The sequence below is a fragment of the Ranitomeya imitator genome, chromosome 6, assembly GCF_032444005.1.
Source record: "Ranitomeya imitator isolate aRanImi1 chromosome 6, aRanImi1.pri, whole genome shotgun sequence".
Lineage (NCBI taxonomy): Eukaryota > Metazoa > Chordata > Amphibia > Anura > Dendrobatidae > Ranitomeya > Ranitomeya imitator.
In genome coordinates, this window is record NC_091287.1 from 376,507,656 (window position 1) to 376,526,694 (window position 19,039).

General features: G+C 46.3%; 1 protein-coding gene across 1 annotated transcript in view; it reads right to left on the bottom strand.

Annotated features, from left to right (window-relative positions):
• Positions 1-1,873: 1,873 nt before the first annotated feature.
• SEH1L (SEH1 like nucleoporin) overlaps positions 1,874-19,039 on the bottom strand; it is a 54,990-nt gene continuing 37,824 nt past the window's right edge. Inside the window, exons 6-9 of the mRNA XM_069731009.1 lie at positions 14,842-14,982; positions 5,816-5,973; positions 3,403-3,547; positions 1,874-2,057 (exon numbers count right to left, since the gene is read on the bottom strand). Of these exons, the coding sequence (XP_069587110.1) occupies positions 2,045-2,057; positions 3,403-3,547; positions 5,816-5,973; positions 14,842-14,982 (457 nt within the window). The 3' untranslated portion in view covers positions 1,874-2,044. The remainder of the gene's footprint in view (positions 2,058-3,402; positions 3,548-5,815; positions 5,974-14,841; positions 14,983-19,039) is intronic.

Genomic DNA, 19,039 nt, shown 5'->3' on the forward strand with positions numbered 1-19,039 from the left:
TTTTCCAACGTGAAGAAAAAACGTTCCTCTGTGCGTTGTCCCCGTCTGATGGATCCAGTGCACGACCGGAAACGACAAACATTTGCTGGATCCTGTTTTTTCAAAAATTGACGGATTTCGACAGGAGCTCAAAGACGGAAGTGTGAAAAAGGCCTTAATTGTGAACAATGCCCTTCCGAATCGGATGATGAATGCCACACAACTCCAGGCACTTTTAACGGATGCGAGAGGCAACCGAGTGTCACATCAGTGTGGTCGGCGTGCTAGGCACAGGTATCTTTTGCATGGGCAAGGAAGCGTCGTCGCTGGACCTGGGACTAATGGGCCTCAGTGCTGTTCATGGAAAAAAATAGAGTCATGCGGAGCAGAAATAACTACCACATTGGCGACGCCAAGGAGAGCACTATGCATCAGCCACTGCTGTCACCAGATTCGCCTTTGATGGTGGTGTTAATGTGGGCAGGTGTGTCTAATCAATACAGAACTGCCCTACACTTTGTGAATTGTACAGTGACAAGCTCCTACTACTTGAATATCATCATTAATCTAGTCATTAAGCCTCTGCATGAACAACACAGGCCTAATTTCATCTTCAAGGATGACAATGCACCAGTTCCTCGAGGTCGCATCATTAGGGAACAGCTGCTGGAGACTGGAGACTAGGGTACCTCAAATGGAGTGGCCTGCACTTTGTCCTGAAGTGAATCCCATAGAAAACCTATACGCATGGGGTATCTGTGTACACAAGAGAAATTGCACAACAAATTGTATGGTGCAATTTCTCTTGTTAGCCTTATGAAAATGCAATATTTGGAGCTAAAAACATTTTTGTGAGGAAAATGTGATTTTATTATTTTCACGGCTCAACGATATAAACTTCTGTGACGCACCTGGGTGTTCAAAGTGCTCACCATGCATCTAAATACATTCATTGGGGGAGGGTCTAGTTTCCAAAATGGTGTCACTTGTGGGGGGTTTTCACTGTTTAGGTACATCAGGGGCTCTGCAAACATGACATGGCATCCGATAATTATGCCAGCAAATTTTGCATTCAAAAAGTCAAATGGCGCTCTTCCTCTTCACAGCCCTGCCATATGCCCAAAGAGGGCTCCCCCACATGGGTTATTGGCTGGTTTAGGAGAAAGTGCACACAATTTTTTTTCCTGTTACCATTGTAATAATGAAAAAAATTGGGGTCTAAGAAACTTTTTGTGAAAAAGTTAAATGTTCATTTTCTCCTTCCACCTTCTAAAATTTCCTGTGATGCACCTGAAGTATTAATAAACTTCATGAATGTGGTTTTGAGCACTTTAAAGGGTGCAGTTTTTATAATGGTGTCACTCTTGGGTACTGTGATATAGGTCCCTCAAAGTCACTTCAAATATGAGGTAGTACTATAAAAAAAAAAAAAAAAATCCGCTGGTGAACTTTTAACCCTTCTAACTTTCTAACGAAGAAAAAAAAATGGTTTCAAAAATTGTGCTGATGTAGAGTAGACATGTGGGAAATGTTATTTATTAACTATTTTGTATGACATAGCCCTCTGATTTAAGGGCATAAAAGTTAAAAGTATTAAAAATTGTGCCAAATTTGCATCTATAAAAAAGGAAGTCATATCAAAGAAACTTTACCACTATCATGAAGTACAATATGTCACGGAAAACAATCTCAGATTTGTTGAAGCGTTCCAGAGTTATTACCTCAAAGGGACACTAGTCATTGTAAAATTTGGCCTGGTCATGAAAGAGCTAACAGCCCTGGGGGGTGAAGGGGTTAAAGACAAGAACACAAAAGGGTAACAGACCTTTTTTTTCCCTTAGTGATTTATTTGTACATATCTTCAACATGTTTTTATTAAAAAGTACAAACTTCCTTATAGTTAGTAACAAAGCATTTTAATACATTTGAAACGACAAAAAAAAAAATCAGACAAACACTTAGTATTAAGTGGGCTTCCCGTGTCGTGGAGAGGAAAATCTCGGTATCCATTCCTGCGGGCATGCAACAAGCAGCAAACAGCAAAGTTACTCCGGTTAGCTCGGCATCAAATGTGCACTCTGTTAAGGACACAACACAAACAGGGAGGGAGGGAGAAAAAAGGCATCACTCAGGTAAAACAGGTTATGGTGAGGCGCTAAATATTGTAAATGGTACAAAATAGAACTATCGCATCAATAAAGCAAACATTGGATCAAATGTGTGCTTTTCTATGTACTGGCATCTATTAGCCTGGTCCAGAATAAAGACAGATACATACTGCAGCTCACATTTTACACATCTCTCCACATTGACCATTGTCCGTATGAAAAATAATAAATCACTAGTGCGCACTATTACACAGGTTATTACAGACTCAAAGCTCTGGATGTTGAACACACGGACAGCACACTGATTCATACTGGTTTTCAGGTTTTGTTTGTTTTTTTCTATATATCAGCTTCAGTTTTGTATGGCATTTCCTTCAATTTTTCAAATTGGCTTCTCTTGAAAAATGCTGAGACCAATAATTTGGTAGTGACTGTGCTTTGCACTGCAGCTGCGTCCTATTCACTTACATAGGTCCGAGTTGCACAACTGCTACAAAGACATATGGTGCTGTGCGTGGTGAACACTAAGGCTAGGGTTGCACGGAAACTTTGGCCACGAGTCATCTCGAGACCGAAGTCTTCTTGGTACCGCTGCTACATCGTGGCGCTATACAAGGCATTAGAGTTGCATTGCAACTCCTACACTAGGTCAAATCCAACAGTATTTTTGTGACTTTGGTGTAGAGGTAGTTTAGGGGTCACAGTGTGATTCCTTTCCCTTCTACAGCGCCATGATGCAACAGCGGCACCGAGAGAATGTCGGTCGCACAACAACTGTCACAGTCAAAGTCGCCCTGTAGGCCTAGCCTAAAAGGACATGATCGTTGCAAAAAACTCTACATTGTGCTGTTCCTCTAGCATTTCCACTACAAATCTGAGAATAAATTGGTCGATAGGTATTCGTATTTGTCTACCACAGTCCACGTAGTGCAGTGTCAGACAGTGTACCCCCTTTCATGAAAGGGAATAGCAATGACTACGTTGGATATTTATTAATATGTATCCAGGAGTACCAGAGAAACAGACCGATAATGAGGCTTCAGATTTGTTATTTAACAGGGAATATAGCAATTTACTAAAACACAATCTTCAAGTAAGTGCACTTTTATGGCTTGTAGATATATCAGCGATGAATTCAATCAGAACTGTTGGAGGGATTCATGTAAGGACCACAGCACTATAGCAAGTGGTAAAATTCACACTTAATAGAAACAGGAGGAAACTAAACTTTATACAGTAAATCACTGCTTTATTTCTTTAAGATCAGACTCCACGCAATTCTTAACTTTTCATGTAATTGTCTAGCACTGCCTACCTGGATGAAGATGACCCATTAACGGAGTTTGGTAAACTTTGATTGCCGGACCCAACAGAGGACACGGAGAATCCTTGGTTGGAATTCACAGGGTTCCCATCTCCCTTTAGGACACCAGTGCATTTCCAATTGTCCATGTAGTTTGCTGAAGAGAACCCCATAGTAAAAACAAGTAAGACAATGATACCATTGGCTGGAGATATAAGAACACTAGCACACCCGTGATCAGGGAGACCATCAGAGAAAACTTAGGCTATGTTTAATTTACATACAGAAATGGGTGAGCAGTAATGGGGCGGTTGAGAACTCTAATGCCGGGAGACAATATGGTTTTTGTTCTAGTGGCAGTTATGGCCACGCTGGGTCCTTGGAGTGAGAACTGCTCCCCTCTCCAACAGCCCAACATTACTATAGGTCTGTACCACAAGGCTAAAGAAATTCAGGGGATAGAAAAACAAACATTCCTGCTAAAAATGGGTCAAGACGGTTCAAGTGTACAGAGCCAACAAAAAGATTTTTCAATATAAGAACACAAGCACCTCCCCATGAGAAAGCAAAACGCGCGTTGGGGCAGCGAAGTGAATTCTATCCTCATACATCATGGGAAAGTCGTGGTCCCATTATTGATCTGTGACCAGTTGTGACTTGGGCTACATATGTGGGAACGGGTGCAGTAGAACTGGTTGTAGTATCCTTAGTGACACTCTTCAAAATTTGCATAAGCTGCACTTTGTAGAATACTGACATATTTAAGGACAGTATATCTACCTTTCTCCTATACTCTGTGTCCCTACATGCACTGCATAGATTTTTTTTTTAAACTATAAAGGATCTTGAGCCAAATCCACACTTGTTAGTACCCAGACATATCACTGCATTATTTGGTATTTTTAGTCCCATCGAGGATACCTGTGATTGATAGAAATACCGCCTTGTACTTGTTTCTCCTTTGCTACAAGACCTCTTGTTTTTGCTATGTCATTTGAGGTTTTATATATTGTATTAAATAAACGTTTTTCTCTTGTATTCCCTGCTATAGTTTAGGATTACTCCATTGTTTTCCTCTTTGCACCCAATTCAAGGACACAGTAGCACAGTCCCTCTTATGGCAGAGCAGTGCTCTTCCCAAGATTCTCCGCTTTGTACGAACTTAAGGGTCAAGACATCGCTGCAGGTACATATCCAGGGTGTTCTTGTTTCCTTTGATCAATGCCAACAGCTCTATCAAGCCCCAAGACAATCTTTCTTTAGGTATCTTTAACTAAGGCATGCCCTATATACCCAGTTCCAAGATATTGGATATTCTCTCATATCATCATACCCCTGATTGAGACTCTAAAGGAGCCAGAACCTATGGAGTTGAATTTTTTTTTTTTTTTTTTTATACACCCAGTTACTAAGCAGGAGATGGTCCTCATGGCCATTGTTGGTATAGGCCAAATGGAAGCCAGTAATACACTCCCTATCAGAGGATTGGAACGAGGCCTTGACCTCCCTGCAATATGCTTCACCGGCAATTAACCCCTTCATGACCTTGGGATTTTCCATGTTCGTTTTTCGCTCCCCTTCTTCCCAGAGCCATAACTTATTTATTTTTCCGTCAATATGGCCACGTGAGGGCTTATTTTTTGCGGGATGAGTTGTACTTTTGAACGACATCTAGGTTACTTTTTATCTAAGTGGTGAAAAAAAATTCCAAACTTTGCTAAAAAAGAAAAAAAATGGCGCCATTTTCCGATACCAGTAGCGTCTCTATTTTTCGTGATCTGGGGTCAGGTGAGGGCTTATTTTTTGCACGCCGAGCTGTCGTTTTTAGTGATACCATTTTGGTGCAGATACGTTCTTTTGATCGCCCGTTATTGCATTTTAATGCAATGTCGCAGCGACCAAAAAAAGGAATTTTGGCGTTTCGAATTTTTTTATCCCTACGCCGTTTAGCGATCAGGTTAATCCTTCTAGTTTTTTTATTGATAGATCAGGCGATACTGAAAGCGGCGATACTAAATATGTGTATATTTGATTTTATTTTTATTGTTTTATTTTGAATGGGGCGAAAGGGGGCGATTTAAACTTATATTTTTTTTAATTTATTTCATATATTTTTACAATTTTTTTTTTTTTTTTTACTTTTGCCATGCTTCAATAGCGTCCATGGGAGGCCACCAGTTGGCGCTCATAGCAATTCAGCAGTGACAACCATGGAGGTCTGCTGGAGGCCTCTGGTTGTCATGTCAACCCATTGGCAACCCGCAGTCATGTGACACGGGCACCGATGGATGGAATTTTTGGCGCGCTTGCCTGAAGCACGTGTTAAATGCTGCTGTCAGAGTTTGACAGCGGCATTTAACTAGTTGAATGCTGTTGAAAACAGCTGACATGGGCCAAGAGTCAAGAGCCCAAAATAACCATTCACCTTTCCACAGACGAACACTACCATCATCGCCAGAAGATGCCAAAACCGTGCCAGTTATGTTCCAGCTTACGCGCCATACTTGTGAGTTGTGATTATCAAACTGTGCCACTGTGTGGATTTCAAACTTTGTGACTCCCCCCGACGAGGTCAACTCCTTCCTGGAAAACAGATAGGAATATGCAGAAATGAAGGCTCTGTCCGAATCTTCAGAATAACCAGATTTACCTTTTCAGATCGGTTTCAATTGACATTTTAGTATACGGGTATGTGCACACGTTGCGGATGATGCTGCGGATCCGCAGCAGTTTTCCATGCGTTGTACAGTACCATGTACAATTATGGAAAACAAAAATAGTATTTTTGGTTGCTTACCGTAAAATCTGTTTCTCGGAGCCATCACTGGGGGACACAGGAACCATGGGTGTATGCTGCTGCCACTAGGAGGCTGACACTATGCAAATAAAAAAAGTTAGCTCCTCCTCTGCAGTATACACCCCACCGACAGGAAGTAGGATATTCAGTTAGTGAGAAAGCAGTAGGAGAAGCAACATGTAAAAGATAGAAAACTCAAACTAACAATATAGCACAATAAAACAGAGCTGTTTAACTTGGGAGGGTGCTGTGTCCCCCAATGAAGGCTCCGAGAAACAGATTTTACGGTAAGCAACCAAAAATCCTGTTTTTTCTATCACCTCATTGGGGGACACAGGAACCATGGGACGTCCCAAAGCAGTCCCTGGGGTGGGAACAGCAGAAAAAAACTCCATTCAGGTTGGAGGACTCACCACTGCCACCTGCAAGATCCTTCCGCCTAGGCTGGCAACTGCCGAAGCGTAGGTATGGAGCTTATAACATTTGGCAAATGAGTGAATGGAACACCAGGTTGCCGCCTAGCAAAGTTGTAGGGCAGATGCCCCATGGTGTACCGCCCAGGAGGCGCCCACTGCCCGGGGCAGAGTGAATCTTAATCGCAGGAGGAGGAGTCACTCTGTTCTTGACCCGGTAAGCCTCCAGAATAGCAAGTCTGATCCAGAGAACAATCGTAACTTTGGAGGCCGGCAGGCCTCTTGGCGTACCGTCTGGAATGACAAATAGACGGTCCGTCTTCCTAAAGAAGGCGGTCCTAGACAAATAGATCATCACCGCCCTGACCAGGTCTAGCCTGTTCAGCGAACGCCCCAGAGAATAGGTCGGAACAGGAGAAAAGGTGGGAAGGACGATATTATTCAAGTAAAAGGAGGACACCACCCTGGGAAGAAAAGGCGACGAAGGCCGTAAAACTACCTTATCCTGGTGAAGAACCAAGAAATGGGGCGACAGGAGAGAGCCACCAACTCCGAGGCACGCCTAATGGAGGTGATGGTCACCAGAAACGCCACCTTGCGGGACAGAACAGAGAGGCCTCATGGAGAGGTTCAAGCAGGGAACCCCACTGAGCCTCCAGAAGATTGAGGTCCCAGGGATCCACGGGAGTCTGGTACGGGAGAGCCACATGTGCCACTCCTTGAAGAAAAGTTCTGATCTGAGGACGGGACGGATATAAATCTCTGTACCGTGATAGCCAGTAGCTAAGGACTTCCGAAAGGGACTTCAGAAAGAGAATGGAAAGGGTTGCTACCTGACCCTTTAGAGAACTAAGGGCAAGGCCAGCATCAAGTTCCGCCTTGAGAAAATGGCCGAAATGGAAGGTTTCAACAGCAAAACTGTTAAATTGAGCAACCAAGAACTCTGTGGCAGATCGGTTCTTGGTACAGAAGAACTGGCCTGTCTGGGGGCCTCCAGTGGGAGTCCGCGAGGAGATTGGCGATCTCAGTGAACCAGAACCTTATGGACCAATCTGGTGCAGTCAGAATGACCAGCACTCCTCTGCACTGATCTTCAATAGCCTGGGAAGAAAAGGAAAGGGAGGGAACAGATAGGGAAGTACAAATTGCGACCCAGGAATGGCCAAAGCATCGGTATCCACAACAAAAGGATCGCGAACCTGGTAAGAAACGGTGGAACCTTTTTAAGCAGTTGGGACACCAAGAGATCCGCGTCCGCAGTTCCCCATCAAAGGCAAAATTGAAGGAAGACCTCCTGATGCAGGGATAATTCTCCTGCCGCAAGGCCCTCGCGGCAGAGAATAATACTGCGGCCTAGTTGTCCACGCCGGGGAAATGCACTGCGGATAGTGCCAAAACAGTCGCCTCTGCCCAGAGGAGGATCTGGATACCTCCGCCATTGCCTAGAGACTCTGATTCCCTCCCTGGTGATTGACATATGCCACAGCCGAGGCATTGGACGTCTGGATTCTGACTGGCAGACCTCTGAGAATCCTTTCCCAGTGAGTCAGGGACAGAAGAATGGCCCCCATCTCAAGGGTGTTGATCGGCAGAGAGGACTCTAGCTCTGACCAACGCCCCCTTCGCTGACGGATGGCGAGAAACTGCGCCCCAGCCGAACATGCTGGTGACCGTTGTCACCGCCTGCCATGGGCGAGAAGGGAGGACCGGCCCTGGGGAATGAGAGAAGATGACAGCCACCAGTTGAGAGACAATTAAAATCGGACAGAAAGCCGATCGGACGGTCCAGAGACAGCAGAGACCTGTCCCACTGAGAAAGGATGGCCTGCTGAAGTGGTCTCAAGTGGAACAGCGCAAAAGGGAACGCTTCCGATGCTGTCACCATGCGTCACAGGACCTTCATTGCTGAACGGAAGAAAGGCAGCCGAGGGCCTTGCAGAGAGCGAACTTCGTCCTGGAGAATTGCCCGATTCTCCTCGAGAAGAAAAAGCCTCGACTGATGGGCGTCGAATGGCATGCCTAAGAGGACGAGGCAATGACTCGGAACAAGACAAGACTTTGTTCTGTTGACCAGCCACCAGAAACGGGACAGGGAATCGAGGACGATCGTCAGACTCTCCTGGGCCTGAGAGAGGGGCAGAGCCTTGATGAGGAGGTCTTCGAGTTATGGAATGAGCACTAGGCCCCTGATCCTCAAAATGGCCATAAATGTAGCCATGATCTTTATGAAGACACTGGGAGCGGTCGCAAGACCGAGCGGCATGGTGACAACCTGGAAATGACTCGTCTGCGCCGCAAAACACGGGAAACTTTGGTGTGCTGGGAAAATCAGAACATGGAGATAGGCGTCTTGGACATCTATGGAGCACAGGAATTCCTGTGGTTCCATGGAAGCCAGAACTGAACAGAGGAACTTCATCCCGAAGTGCCGCAGGCGGAACCTTCTGTTCATTAACTTCAGAGCCAGGATGGGTCGAACTGCGCCGCTCTTCAGCAGTACAAGCAGGTTTAAATAGAAACCTGTGAAGCGTTCCTGCTGTGGGACGGAAACGGTAACCTCCGAACAAATAAGGAAGGTAATGGACACAAAGAAACCTGGGATCAGAGTAGGATTTTTTAGAGGGCGGACTTTGAAGAAGCGATTCCGGGGCTGCGAAGCGAACCCTATCTTGTATCCAGAGAGAGTACAAAGGAGGGCAACAAAATTAATAAAGGGGATGGGAGAACTACAATACCCAGATATATTAGCGAAATTAGGATTATTTAGTCTAGAAAAAAGACGACTGAGGGGGCGATCTAATAACCATGTATAAGTATATAAGGGGACAATACAAATATCTCGCTGAGGATCTGTTTATACCAAGGAAGGTGACAGGCACAAGGGGGCATTCTTTGCGTCTGGAGGAGAGAAGGTTTTTCCACCAACATAGAAGAGGATTCTTTACTGTTAGGGCAGTGAGAATCTGGAATTGCTTGCCTGAGGAGGTGGTGATGGCGAACTCAGTTGAGGGGTTCAAGAGAGGCCTGGATGTCTTCCTGGAGCAGAACAATATTGTATCATACAATTATTAGGTTCTGTAGAAGGACGTAAATCTGGGGATTTATTGGAATATAGGCTGAACTGGATGGACAAATGTCCTTTTTCGGCCTTACTAACTATGTTACTATGATACCACCTCCCTGATCTAAGCGTCCTCCACCGAGGCCAGCCAAATATCCCTGAAAAAAAAAAAAAAAAAACAGGAGACGCCCGCCCAAACTGGAAGAAACGCTGGGCCCTTAGCACGAGTAATCCTGAGGAAGCATTTCAAAAACCTGACCGGCACATCCAAACAGACTCAGTGTGAACAGGTGCTGAACCTAGAGTCGCCAACTCGTATATAGTTAAGTAAATAAGGCAGCACACTGCAGCGCTAGAACATACAAACTTGAAAAACGGAATTTGAACTGCATTACTGCACTAGAAATATGAAAAATGAGAGCGTTTAGCGCATAAAAATGGCCAATTTTATGTGTACCTGGTAGCCCCTTTACGGCATCTCTCTTATACCAGGTTCTACACTTGCCTTACCTCGCTGAGAATAAACGTCTCCATCTGAATGGGTACATGTGAAACCTCTTCCTAGACTAAAATTCTCTCTCTCTATGGAGGGGTATTGGACCTGCTGTAATTAAAACACCTGTGGCTAGGAGGCAAGGCAAGTGTAGGACCTGGTATAAGAGAGATGCCGTAAAGGGGCTACCAGGTATACATAAAATTGGCCATTTTTATGCGCTAAACGCTCTCATTTTTCATATTTCTAGTGCAGTAATGCAGTTCAAATTTCGTTTTTCAAGTTTGTATGTTCTAGCGCTGCAGTGTGCTGCCTTATTTACTTAATCCTGAGGAAGATCTGCCAGGTCTAGGCCTGGTGGACCTACCATGGGAGTTGCGGGAACGCCGGGAAGGGGTAGGCTTGAAGGAAGCCTTTTCTCTAGCCAGACAAGACCGCGGTCTGTGTTAGCTAGAGGAATCTTCCGATGCCGCAAAACAGCGAAAGGACAAAAGGGAGCTGAACTGCCATTTCAGGGGAGGCCAGCGAGGCATGGAGGGAACTCGTGCCTCCCGTGGCGTCCTTAATAATTTGTTCCAGCATGTAGCCAAAGAGATAGGCCCCCTGGAAGTGGAGGCTGGTAAGGGAATCCTTTGAAGACAAGTCCACCTGCCGTGTGTAGAGCCGAATATTCCACTGGATGGCCACCATATTGCTGGACGCCTGAGCTGCACAAGCCGTACGTCTAGGTAGGCAGATACCAAATATTTCCCTGCATAGGAAATCTGGTCTGTCAGGTCGGCTAGCTCCTCCGGAGGAGCTCCAGCCAGGGTGCCCTTACAAGGCTGTTTGGTCCATCTAGCTATGGTCCTTGAGACCCAGGTAGAGGCAAAGGCCGAGGCACAAAGCAGAAGCAGCCGCTTCAAAGGCTGATTTATCCAGCGATTCTATAATTGTATCCTTGGAATCCATGAGGGATGCTGCATTGGAAAGTGGAAGGACCAAGTTGTTAGACAGTCTGGGGACTGACGAGTCCAGAATTACCCTCTTCCTGCCGAGAAATCAGTCCAGTTAGCGATGAGCTCAGGAGAGAAGGAATATAAGATGCCGAGACGCTTCCCTGTCTGAAAGCATCTGGTATGGCTCACCTTTCCCCTGGCAAGTACCACCACCAATTCAGTGTGTGGGGCCAGGACCTTGGAAGTTGGTTTTGACCGTCTAAACGAAACCGCCTATTCTGCAGGTTCCGTAGAGGTATCCATGATGCCTAAGGTCTGGTTGATCGCAACAATAAGGCTATGTAGCCTATCACTCATGCTAGAGGCCTGTAGTGAGACCAAGTCTGAAACTTCCTCTGCAAACATGACCGAGGATGCCCGTCTGACTCAGGATAGGAGGATCTGGAAGAGGGCTCTCACCGTTCCAGACCAGAGGGCGAGATGGAGCAGGAAGGGAACTTAGAATTTCGCTCCTGTCTGGATATCTTGTGGCCTGTGTTGAGAAGGCCGAACTGAGAATCCTGTGACCCACTGGCAACTGCGGTCAAGCACGGATACCAGGGTCGTGACATCCTGGTGAGGTCCGCCATAGACAGACAGAAGGAAAGCCCACCCAGGGATAGGGATCTCGGTCTCACCCGGGTTAGGGACTCCTGGATGGTGTGATACAGTGGAGTTGCTGCAGCTGAGAAGAGGAAGCAGGAGGATGAGAACACAACTTTTAGGATTAGGCCCCGTGAGCAGACCCACTAAATGATACCCGAATGTTAGGGGAACAGGTGAGATGCAGAGGGGAGTAATGGGTTGCTAAGTCGATCTACTCACAACAGAAGTATAGTCCTGTATAATAATAAATAATAATAATTTTATTTATATAGCGCCAACATATTCCGCAGCGCTTTACAAATTATAGAGGGGACTTGTACAGACAATAGACATTACAGCATAACAGAAATACAGTTCAAAACAGATACCAGGAGGAGTGAGGGCCCTGCTCGCAAGCTTATAAACTATGGGGAAAAGGGGAGACACGAGAGGTGGATGGTAACAATTGCTTTAGTTATTCGGACCAGCTATAGTGTAAGGCTCAGGTGTTCATGTAAAGCTGCATGAACCAGTTACCTGCCTAAGTATGTAGCAGTACAGACACAGAGGGCTAATACTGCATAAAGTGTATGAGAACATGATGCGAGGAACCTTTTTTTTTTTTTTTTTTTTTTATTATAAATAGGCCACACAGGGATCGTTAGGTTAATGCATTGAGGCGGTAGGCCAGTCTGAACAAATGAGTTTTTAGGGCACACTTAAAACTGTGGGGATTGGGGATTAATCGTATTAACCTAGGTAGTGCATTCCAAAGAATCTGTAGTCTGCTCCTGGCTGTAGCTGCGACCGGCATCATGGCACAGGTCCAGGGCACCAGCAGGGAGACGGCGACCGAAGGAGGATGCAGGGGACCCAGCTGGAGAAAGCGTGCGCTGGGGGAAAATACCCGCTCTCAAAAGTCGTGGGGGAAGGGGGGTTAGGGCCTGGCGGGTTAGCCACCGGGTCCGGAGGAGCAAGATGGTGGCAATCCCAGGGCGACTGGGAAGGATGAGAGTAGTGGGCGGAGCCAGCACCCTGCGCAGGAAGAGGTTGAGAGAGTGACAAGCGGGAAAAAAGCCCGCCGGATGAAAACGGACATGGATGGAGTCACGGCGCCGGAAGTAGGCCCGGGCAGAAGCCGGGACCTAAATTAGAGGCCAGCGACCGCAGGAGAGGGCAGCTGAGCTGAAGAACAAGCGGTGCAGCCGGCAGAAAGGGGGACAGCGCGATTGCCACCAAGATTGCCGCACCGGACGACGAAGGAACGTGCCCATCGGAGGAAGTAGGCAGCGGGGCTACCTGTAGAGACCGCAGTGCCGGAGCAAGGAGGCAGAGCGGCCGCCCGCCGCCGGAATAGAAGGCAGCGCGCCGGAGCAAGATAGGGCGGCCCACCGGAACGAGGAGGGGAAAAGAGGTGCCAGCAAGGACGCTGCAGTGTAGCGACGATCCCTGGCCGTGGGACCTGCCGAACAAAACAGGACAAGGTAGCCTGGTAACAGCAGTCCTTAGGAAATCAAAGGAGAGAGATCCCTCTGGGCCTTTTTATTATACTAACTGGGATGGGTGGTGGAAATACTCACCTCAAAAACTCCCACGCCGTCCGTTACTAACCTTAAGCAGGGAAAGGTGTCAGACATCCATGGAGCTGATGGTGGACGTCCTTGTCTCCTCCAACCAACAGGCTCTGGTGGGCGAGTGGGTGGGGGACGGTGCTAGGACCGGACTTCTAAGCACACTTGTGTGCTAGGATCATGGTCCTGCTATCGGATCTATGAGGATACGGGGTGGCAGTACAAGCCGTACTCAGTCAATAATGTGGGATTACAGGTGTGGCTGTTCACCCTGTATCCCTCCGGAAAACCTGAAAGAAAACGACGCACATTGAGGTAGATAAGGGTCTAATGAAAGAACCGTACTGTACTGCCACCTCCTACTAACACTAAGCTAAACTGAATATCCTACTTCCTGTCGGTAGGGTGTATACTGCAGAGGAGGAGTTAACTTTTTTATTTGCATAGTGTCAGCCTCCTAGTGGCAGCAGCATGTGTCCCCCAATGAGGCGATAGAGAAATCCGCAGTGCATATGCTGCGGAAAATTCCGCACGGAAACGCTGCAGTTTATTTTCTGCAGCATGTCAATTCTTTGTGCGGATTCCGTGTAAAAACGCAGGTGAAATCCGCACAAAAACTGCACTAAATCAGCGGGGATCCGCAGGTAAAATGCAGGGAGTTTTACCTGCAGATCCTGCTGAATCCGCTCAGAAAAATCCGCAATGGAATCCGCAACGTGTACACATAACCTTAGGATATATGGATGTCAGAGTGGCGCCTTCATCCATGTGACAGAGCTGACAACCATTTATTAACAGTAGCACCAGAGCATTCAGTCAATTATTTAGGCGGGCAGCATGTAATGTTAGATTTGTTGGCCATTGACATATACATTGCTAAAAAAAATAAAGGGAACACTTCAACACAATGTAACTCCAAGTAATTCACACTTCTGTGAAATCAATAGTCCAGTTATGAAGCAACACCGATTGTGAATAAATTTCTCCTGCTGTTGTGCAAATGGAACAGACAACAGGTAGAAATGATAGACGATTAGCAAGACAACCATTATAAAAGGAATGGTTCTGCAGGTGGTGACCACAGACCATTTCTCTGTTCTCATCCTTTTGGTTTGGTCACTTTTGCATTTTGCCATTGCTCTCACCCCTAGAGGTACAGTAGCATGAGGTGGTGTCTATAACCCACACAAGTTGCTCAGGAAGTGCAGCTCATCCAGGTTCGCACATCAATGCGAGCTGTGGCAAGAAGGGCATCTATAATCTGTCAGCAGTGTGTCTAGACTAGAGAATGGAGCAGATACCAGGAGACAGACCAGTACACCAGGAGACGTGGAGTGGGCCATAGGAGGGCAACAACCCGGCTGAGTTTAATAAAAGCCATACAGAGTATTTACATGTTGACTGGGTCATTGGATGTGCATGTTGATCAGACGTGAAAAAAAACCTCACCATCATGATAGTTGATGGATTTCCTGATATTATACAATGCCGTAATTGGTAATGAAGAACAATTATTGATTTTTTTTTATTTTTTTTATGAACAGCAAAACTCACCTTAAAGGTTTCATGGTAAAAATTCTCACATCTTTACTTGCAACAGCCAAGATGTGGTAGGATCTGCCCAAGTTTGGAGCAAAAGCAATGTCATGAACAGGATCTGTGACTGTCATAAAGGTTTCAGACTTGACGTATTTCCTGCAAACAATAAGATTCTTAGATTAAACAGGAATAAAGATTTCACAGATCATAATCCAGAACTAGGATTATTACATCACAACAGAAATGTGTTTTCTACCATGGGTAATACCGATCGTTTTAGTGGAATATGCATCTTTAAGGATCGATCTACTACTGCTACACTGATGCTCTCTCCTTACCTCTTTCACATGAGCCGTACATGTAGAGCGCATGTCGGGTCTCTCCCTTTGATGTGGACTCCGGTGTCGAGCCCACATCTTTCCCGGCAGATGTCAGCTGTTTTGAACAGTTGACGTGTGCCCTTAACAACCGCGGATGGAATCTCATTCCACCCGCGGCTGTTAACCTGTTAAATGCCGCTCTCAATCTCTGACAGTGGCATTTAAAGTGATCGTGCTGGACATGCGTTGTATGCTGAAAAAAAAAAGGGGAGGAAGTAAATCTCCAGCGTGAAACTTGGATAAAAGTTCAATTTATTTAGACAAATCCATTAAAATCCTTGTTTCATAGTGGTACAGCAAATGATGGGGTACATGATACAACCAACGCATTTCGGCCTGTTAAGGTCATAATCATGGTATTGTGAGGGTGATCTCTTAAAGTGAGATCAATATGATTGCTTGTACCTGACCAAATATAAGCCGAGTGCTAGCTTAGAGGCCAAGAATGCATCAGATTCACAAAGACGATACACACAGCCTCTCAGCGAAAGTTGTTCCCCAACTGAACTTTATTCTGAACAAAGGAAGATACTAAAAACACGGAATAGGGGAGGTCGCACAACTTCTGTACAGTTAGTGTCACTCTGATTGGTTCATTCCAACTCCATTTCCAACTTCACTTCCATATATGGTATTCAGTCCATTCCAGTATCTTCACTCCTGCATTCCAAAGATTCCTTCCAGGTCTGTTTCAAGGATTTCCAAGATATCTTCAAAGACGCAATCGCCACCTAGCTACACCATATCTGAACTGACTTATATAAGGTTTAATAATTGATTTCATTAGCCATTTTCTCCTTCACAGTATGATACCATGATTAAGACGTTAACAGGTCGAAAAGCGTTGGTCGTATCATGTACCCCATCATTTGCTGTACCACTATGAAACAAGGATTTTAATGGATTTGTCTAAATAAATTGAACTTTTATCCAAGTTTCACGCTGGAGATTTACTTCCTCCCCTTTTTTTTTCAGCATACAACGCATGTCACTGCGTGCCCAATGTTAAACATAGGTACACAGTACACATACGGACGTAGGCGGAGCTTAAGGGAGGATGTACGCAGCCATACGCAGACCAGCCACACGCAAGTGTGAACTTAGCCTAACCTACAGACTGTCAGGTCAGCGCCATTATACGGATTACAATGATACCTTGGTTGATAAAATCCATCTTGTGGTTGCTGTTTAATCTGTATTTTCAGTTACGAGTTAATTATAATTATTATTATTATTTATATAGCACCATTAATTCCATGGTGCTGTACATGAGAAGGGGTTACATCAAAATAAAAATATCACATACAGTAAGGGCAGGGCCGCGCTTAGTAACCCCATGTTTACCCTGGTTACCAGCGTAAAAGTAAAAAAAACAAACACTACATACTTACCTTCAGCTGTCTGTCCCCAGCGCTCTGCTTCTCTGCACTCCTCCGGCATCCTGTGTCAGCGCCGGTCAGCCGGAAAGCAGAGCGGTGACGTCACCGCTCTGCTTTCCGGCCGCTGTGCTCACAGTCAGTGCAGGAAGCAGAGCGCCGGGGACAGACAGCGGTAGGTATGTATGTAGTGTTTTTTTTTACTTTTACGATGGTAACCAGGGTAAACATCGGGTTACTAAGCGCGGCCCTGCGCTTTGTAACCCGATGTTTACCCTGGTTACCGGGGACCTCGGCATCGTTGGTCGCTGGAGAGTTGTCTGTGTGACAGCTCTCCAGCGACGCTGCAGCGATCGACATCGTTGTCGGTATCGCTGCAGCGTCGCTTAGTGTGAAGGTACCTTAAGTCGTTAGTAATTTTGGTCAGGGCAGTCTCAGTGGAATGGTGGGGACGGAAACCAGATTGTAGGTTGTCGATGAGAGAGTTAGATGCAAAGTGAGAGGAAAGTTCAGCATGGACATGCTGCTCAAGGAGTTTGGAAGCAAATGGGAGCAAAGATATGGGGCGATAGCTGGACATAGCGCTTGGGTCAAGGGATGGCTTTTTGAGGATAGGTGAGAATGTGGCATGTTTGAAGGCAGAAGGGAAGGTACCAGAAGTTAGTGAAAGGTTGAAGAGATGGGTTAGGGATGGGATTAGTGTGGTGGTGAGGTTGGGGAGGAGGTGGGATGGGATGGGGTCAAGTGCACAAGTGGTGAGGTGTGATTTGGAGAGAAGATGAGCAAGCTCACCCTTCAGAGATTTTGGAGAGTGAAGTTATGGGGTTTGGGCATTGGTCTGGCATACAAAGGGGTTGAGGTGGTTGGACAACAAAGACTTGCCTTGTTTGGTCTATCTTATTTTTGAAGTGCGTGGCAAAGTCCTCGGCAACAATTAGGGAACTCGGAGGGGGGAGTGGTGGGCGGAGGAGGGAGTTAAAAGTGTTGAACAACTGTTTGGGGTTGTGGGATAAGGAAGATACGAGGGTTGTGAAGTAGGTCTGTTTAGCAGAGGTGAGAGCTGATTTGAATGCCAGTGTAGCTTGTTTGAGTGCAGTGAAATCATTTTGTGAATGCGTTTTCTTCCAACGCCGTTCTGCAATTCTGGATACTTGCCGAAGCTTTTTAGTGATGTTATTGTGCCAGGGTTGTCTATTGGTTCGTCGGACTCTGCTATGCATGACAGGTGCGACCGTGTCAATAGCTGATGCAAGAGTGGCATTGTAGAAAGCAGTGACAGTGTGTGTCGTGGAGTGAGGATATAGAGGACAGTAGTAGGATAGAGTCAAAGAGTGTGTTGGTGTCTAGGTGTGCGAGATTCCTGCGTGGGTGCGCATGGTGCTGGACATGGGTGACAGGTGAGGAGGACAGTGATGAGAAAGTGAGTAGATGGTGGTCAGATAGAGGGAGAGGGGAGGTTGTGAAGTTAGATAAGGAGCATAAACGGGTGAAGACCAGGTCTAATGTGTGTCCGTCTGTGTGGGTGGCTGAGGAGGACCACTGAGTAAGTCCAAAGGATGAAGTAAGGGACAGGAGTTTGGAGGCTGCCGACTGGTGGGTGTCAATGGGGATGTTGAAGTCACCCATGATGATGGTGGGAATGTCAGCAGAGAGAAAGTGTAGGAGACAGGTGGAGAATTGGTCAATAAAGGCAGTGGTCGGGCCCGGAGGTCGGTATATGATGGCAATTTGGAGGTTGTAGGGGGAGTCGATGTGGACAGAGTGGACTTCAAAAGAGGGGAGGGTAAGGGAGGGTAGAGGTGGGATTGGGTTGAAGGTACAGTTGGAAGAAAGGAGAAGGCCCACTCCACCACCATGTTTGTTGCCAGGGCGAGAAGTGTGGGTGAAGTGGAGGCCTCCGTAACATAGTGCAGCAGGGGAGGCTGTGTCAGAGGGTGTCGGCCATGTTTCGGAGATGCCCAGAAAGAAAAGATTACGAGAGGTAAAGAGGTCGTGAATCACGTGGAGTTTATTGCAGATGGAGCAGGCATTCCATAGTGATCCAGAGAGAGGGTGCAGGGGGGTGGGCGTCATGGGCACAGATTTGAGGTGGGCAAGATTTCGGGTGTTTATATTGGGTTGGGAGCGATAGGAGGGGGTAGAAGGTATGAGCTGTGGGGGACCAGGATTGGGAAATATGTCTCCAGCAGTGAGGAGAAGCAGAGAGAGACAGAGCAGGTGGGAGAAGGAGAGTGGGTGGCTTGTTTTGTGTTTTATTAGGTGAGATCTAGGGGTTGAGGAGCAGGTCAGCAGAGGAGGTCAGGTAGGGAGGCAGGAGGGAAGGAGAGATTATTACTTGGTTAGGGGGTGCTGGGCTTTGAGGATAGCGAAGGAGAGTGAGGAGTTAATGATATGCCCGTGCTCGGTGGTGTGTTTTTGTTTTTGTGTGTGTTTTTTTTTGTGTGTGTATTTTTGTGT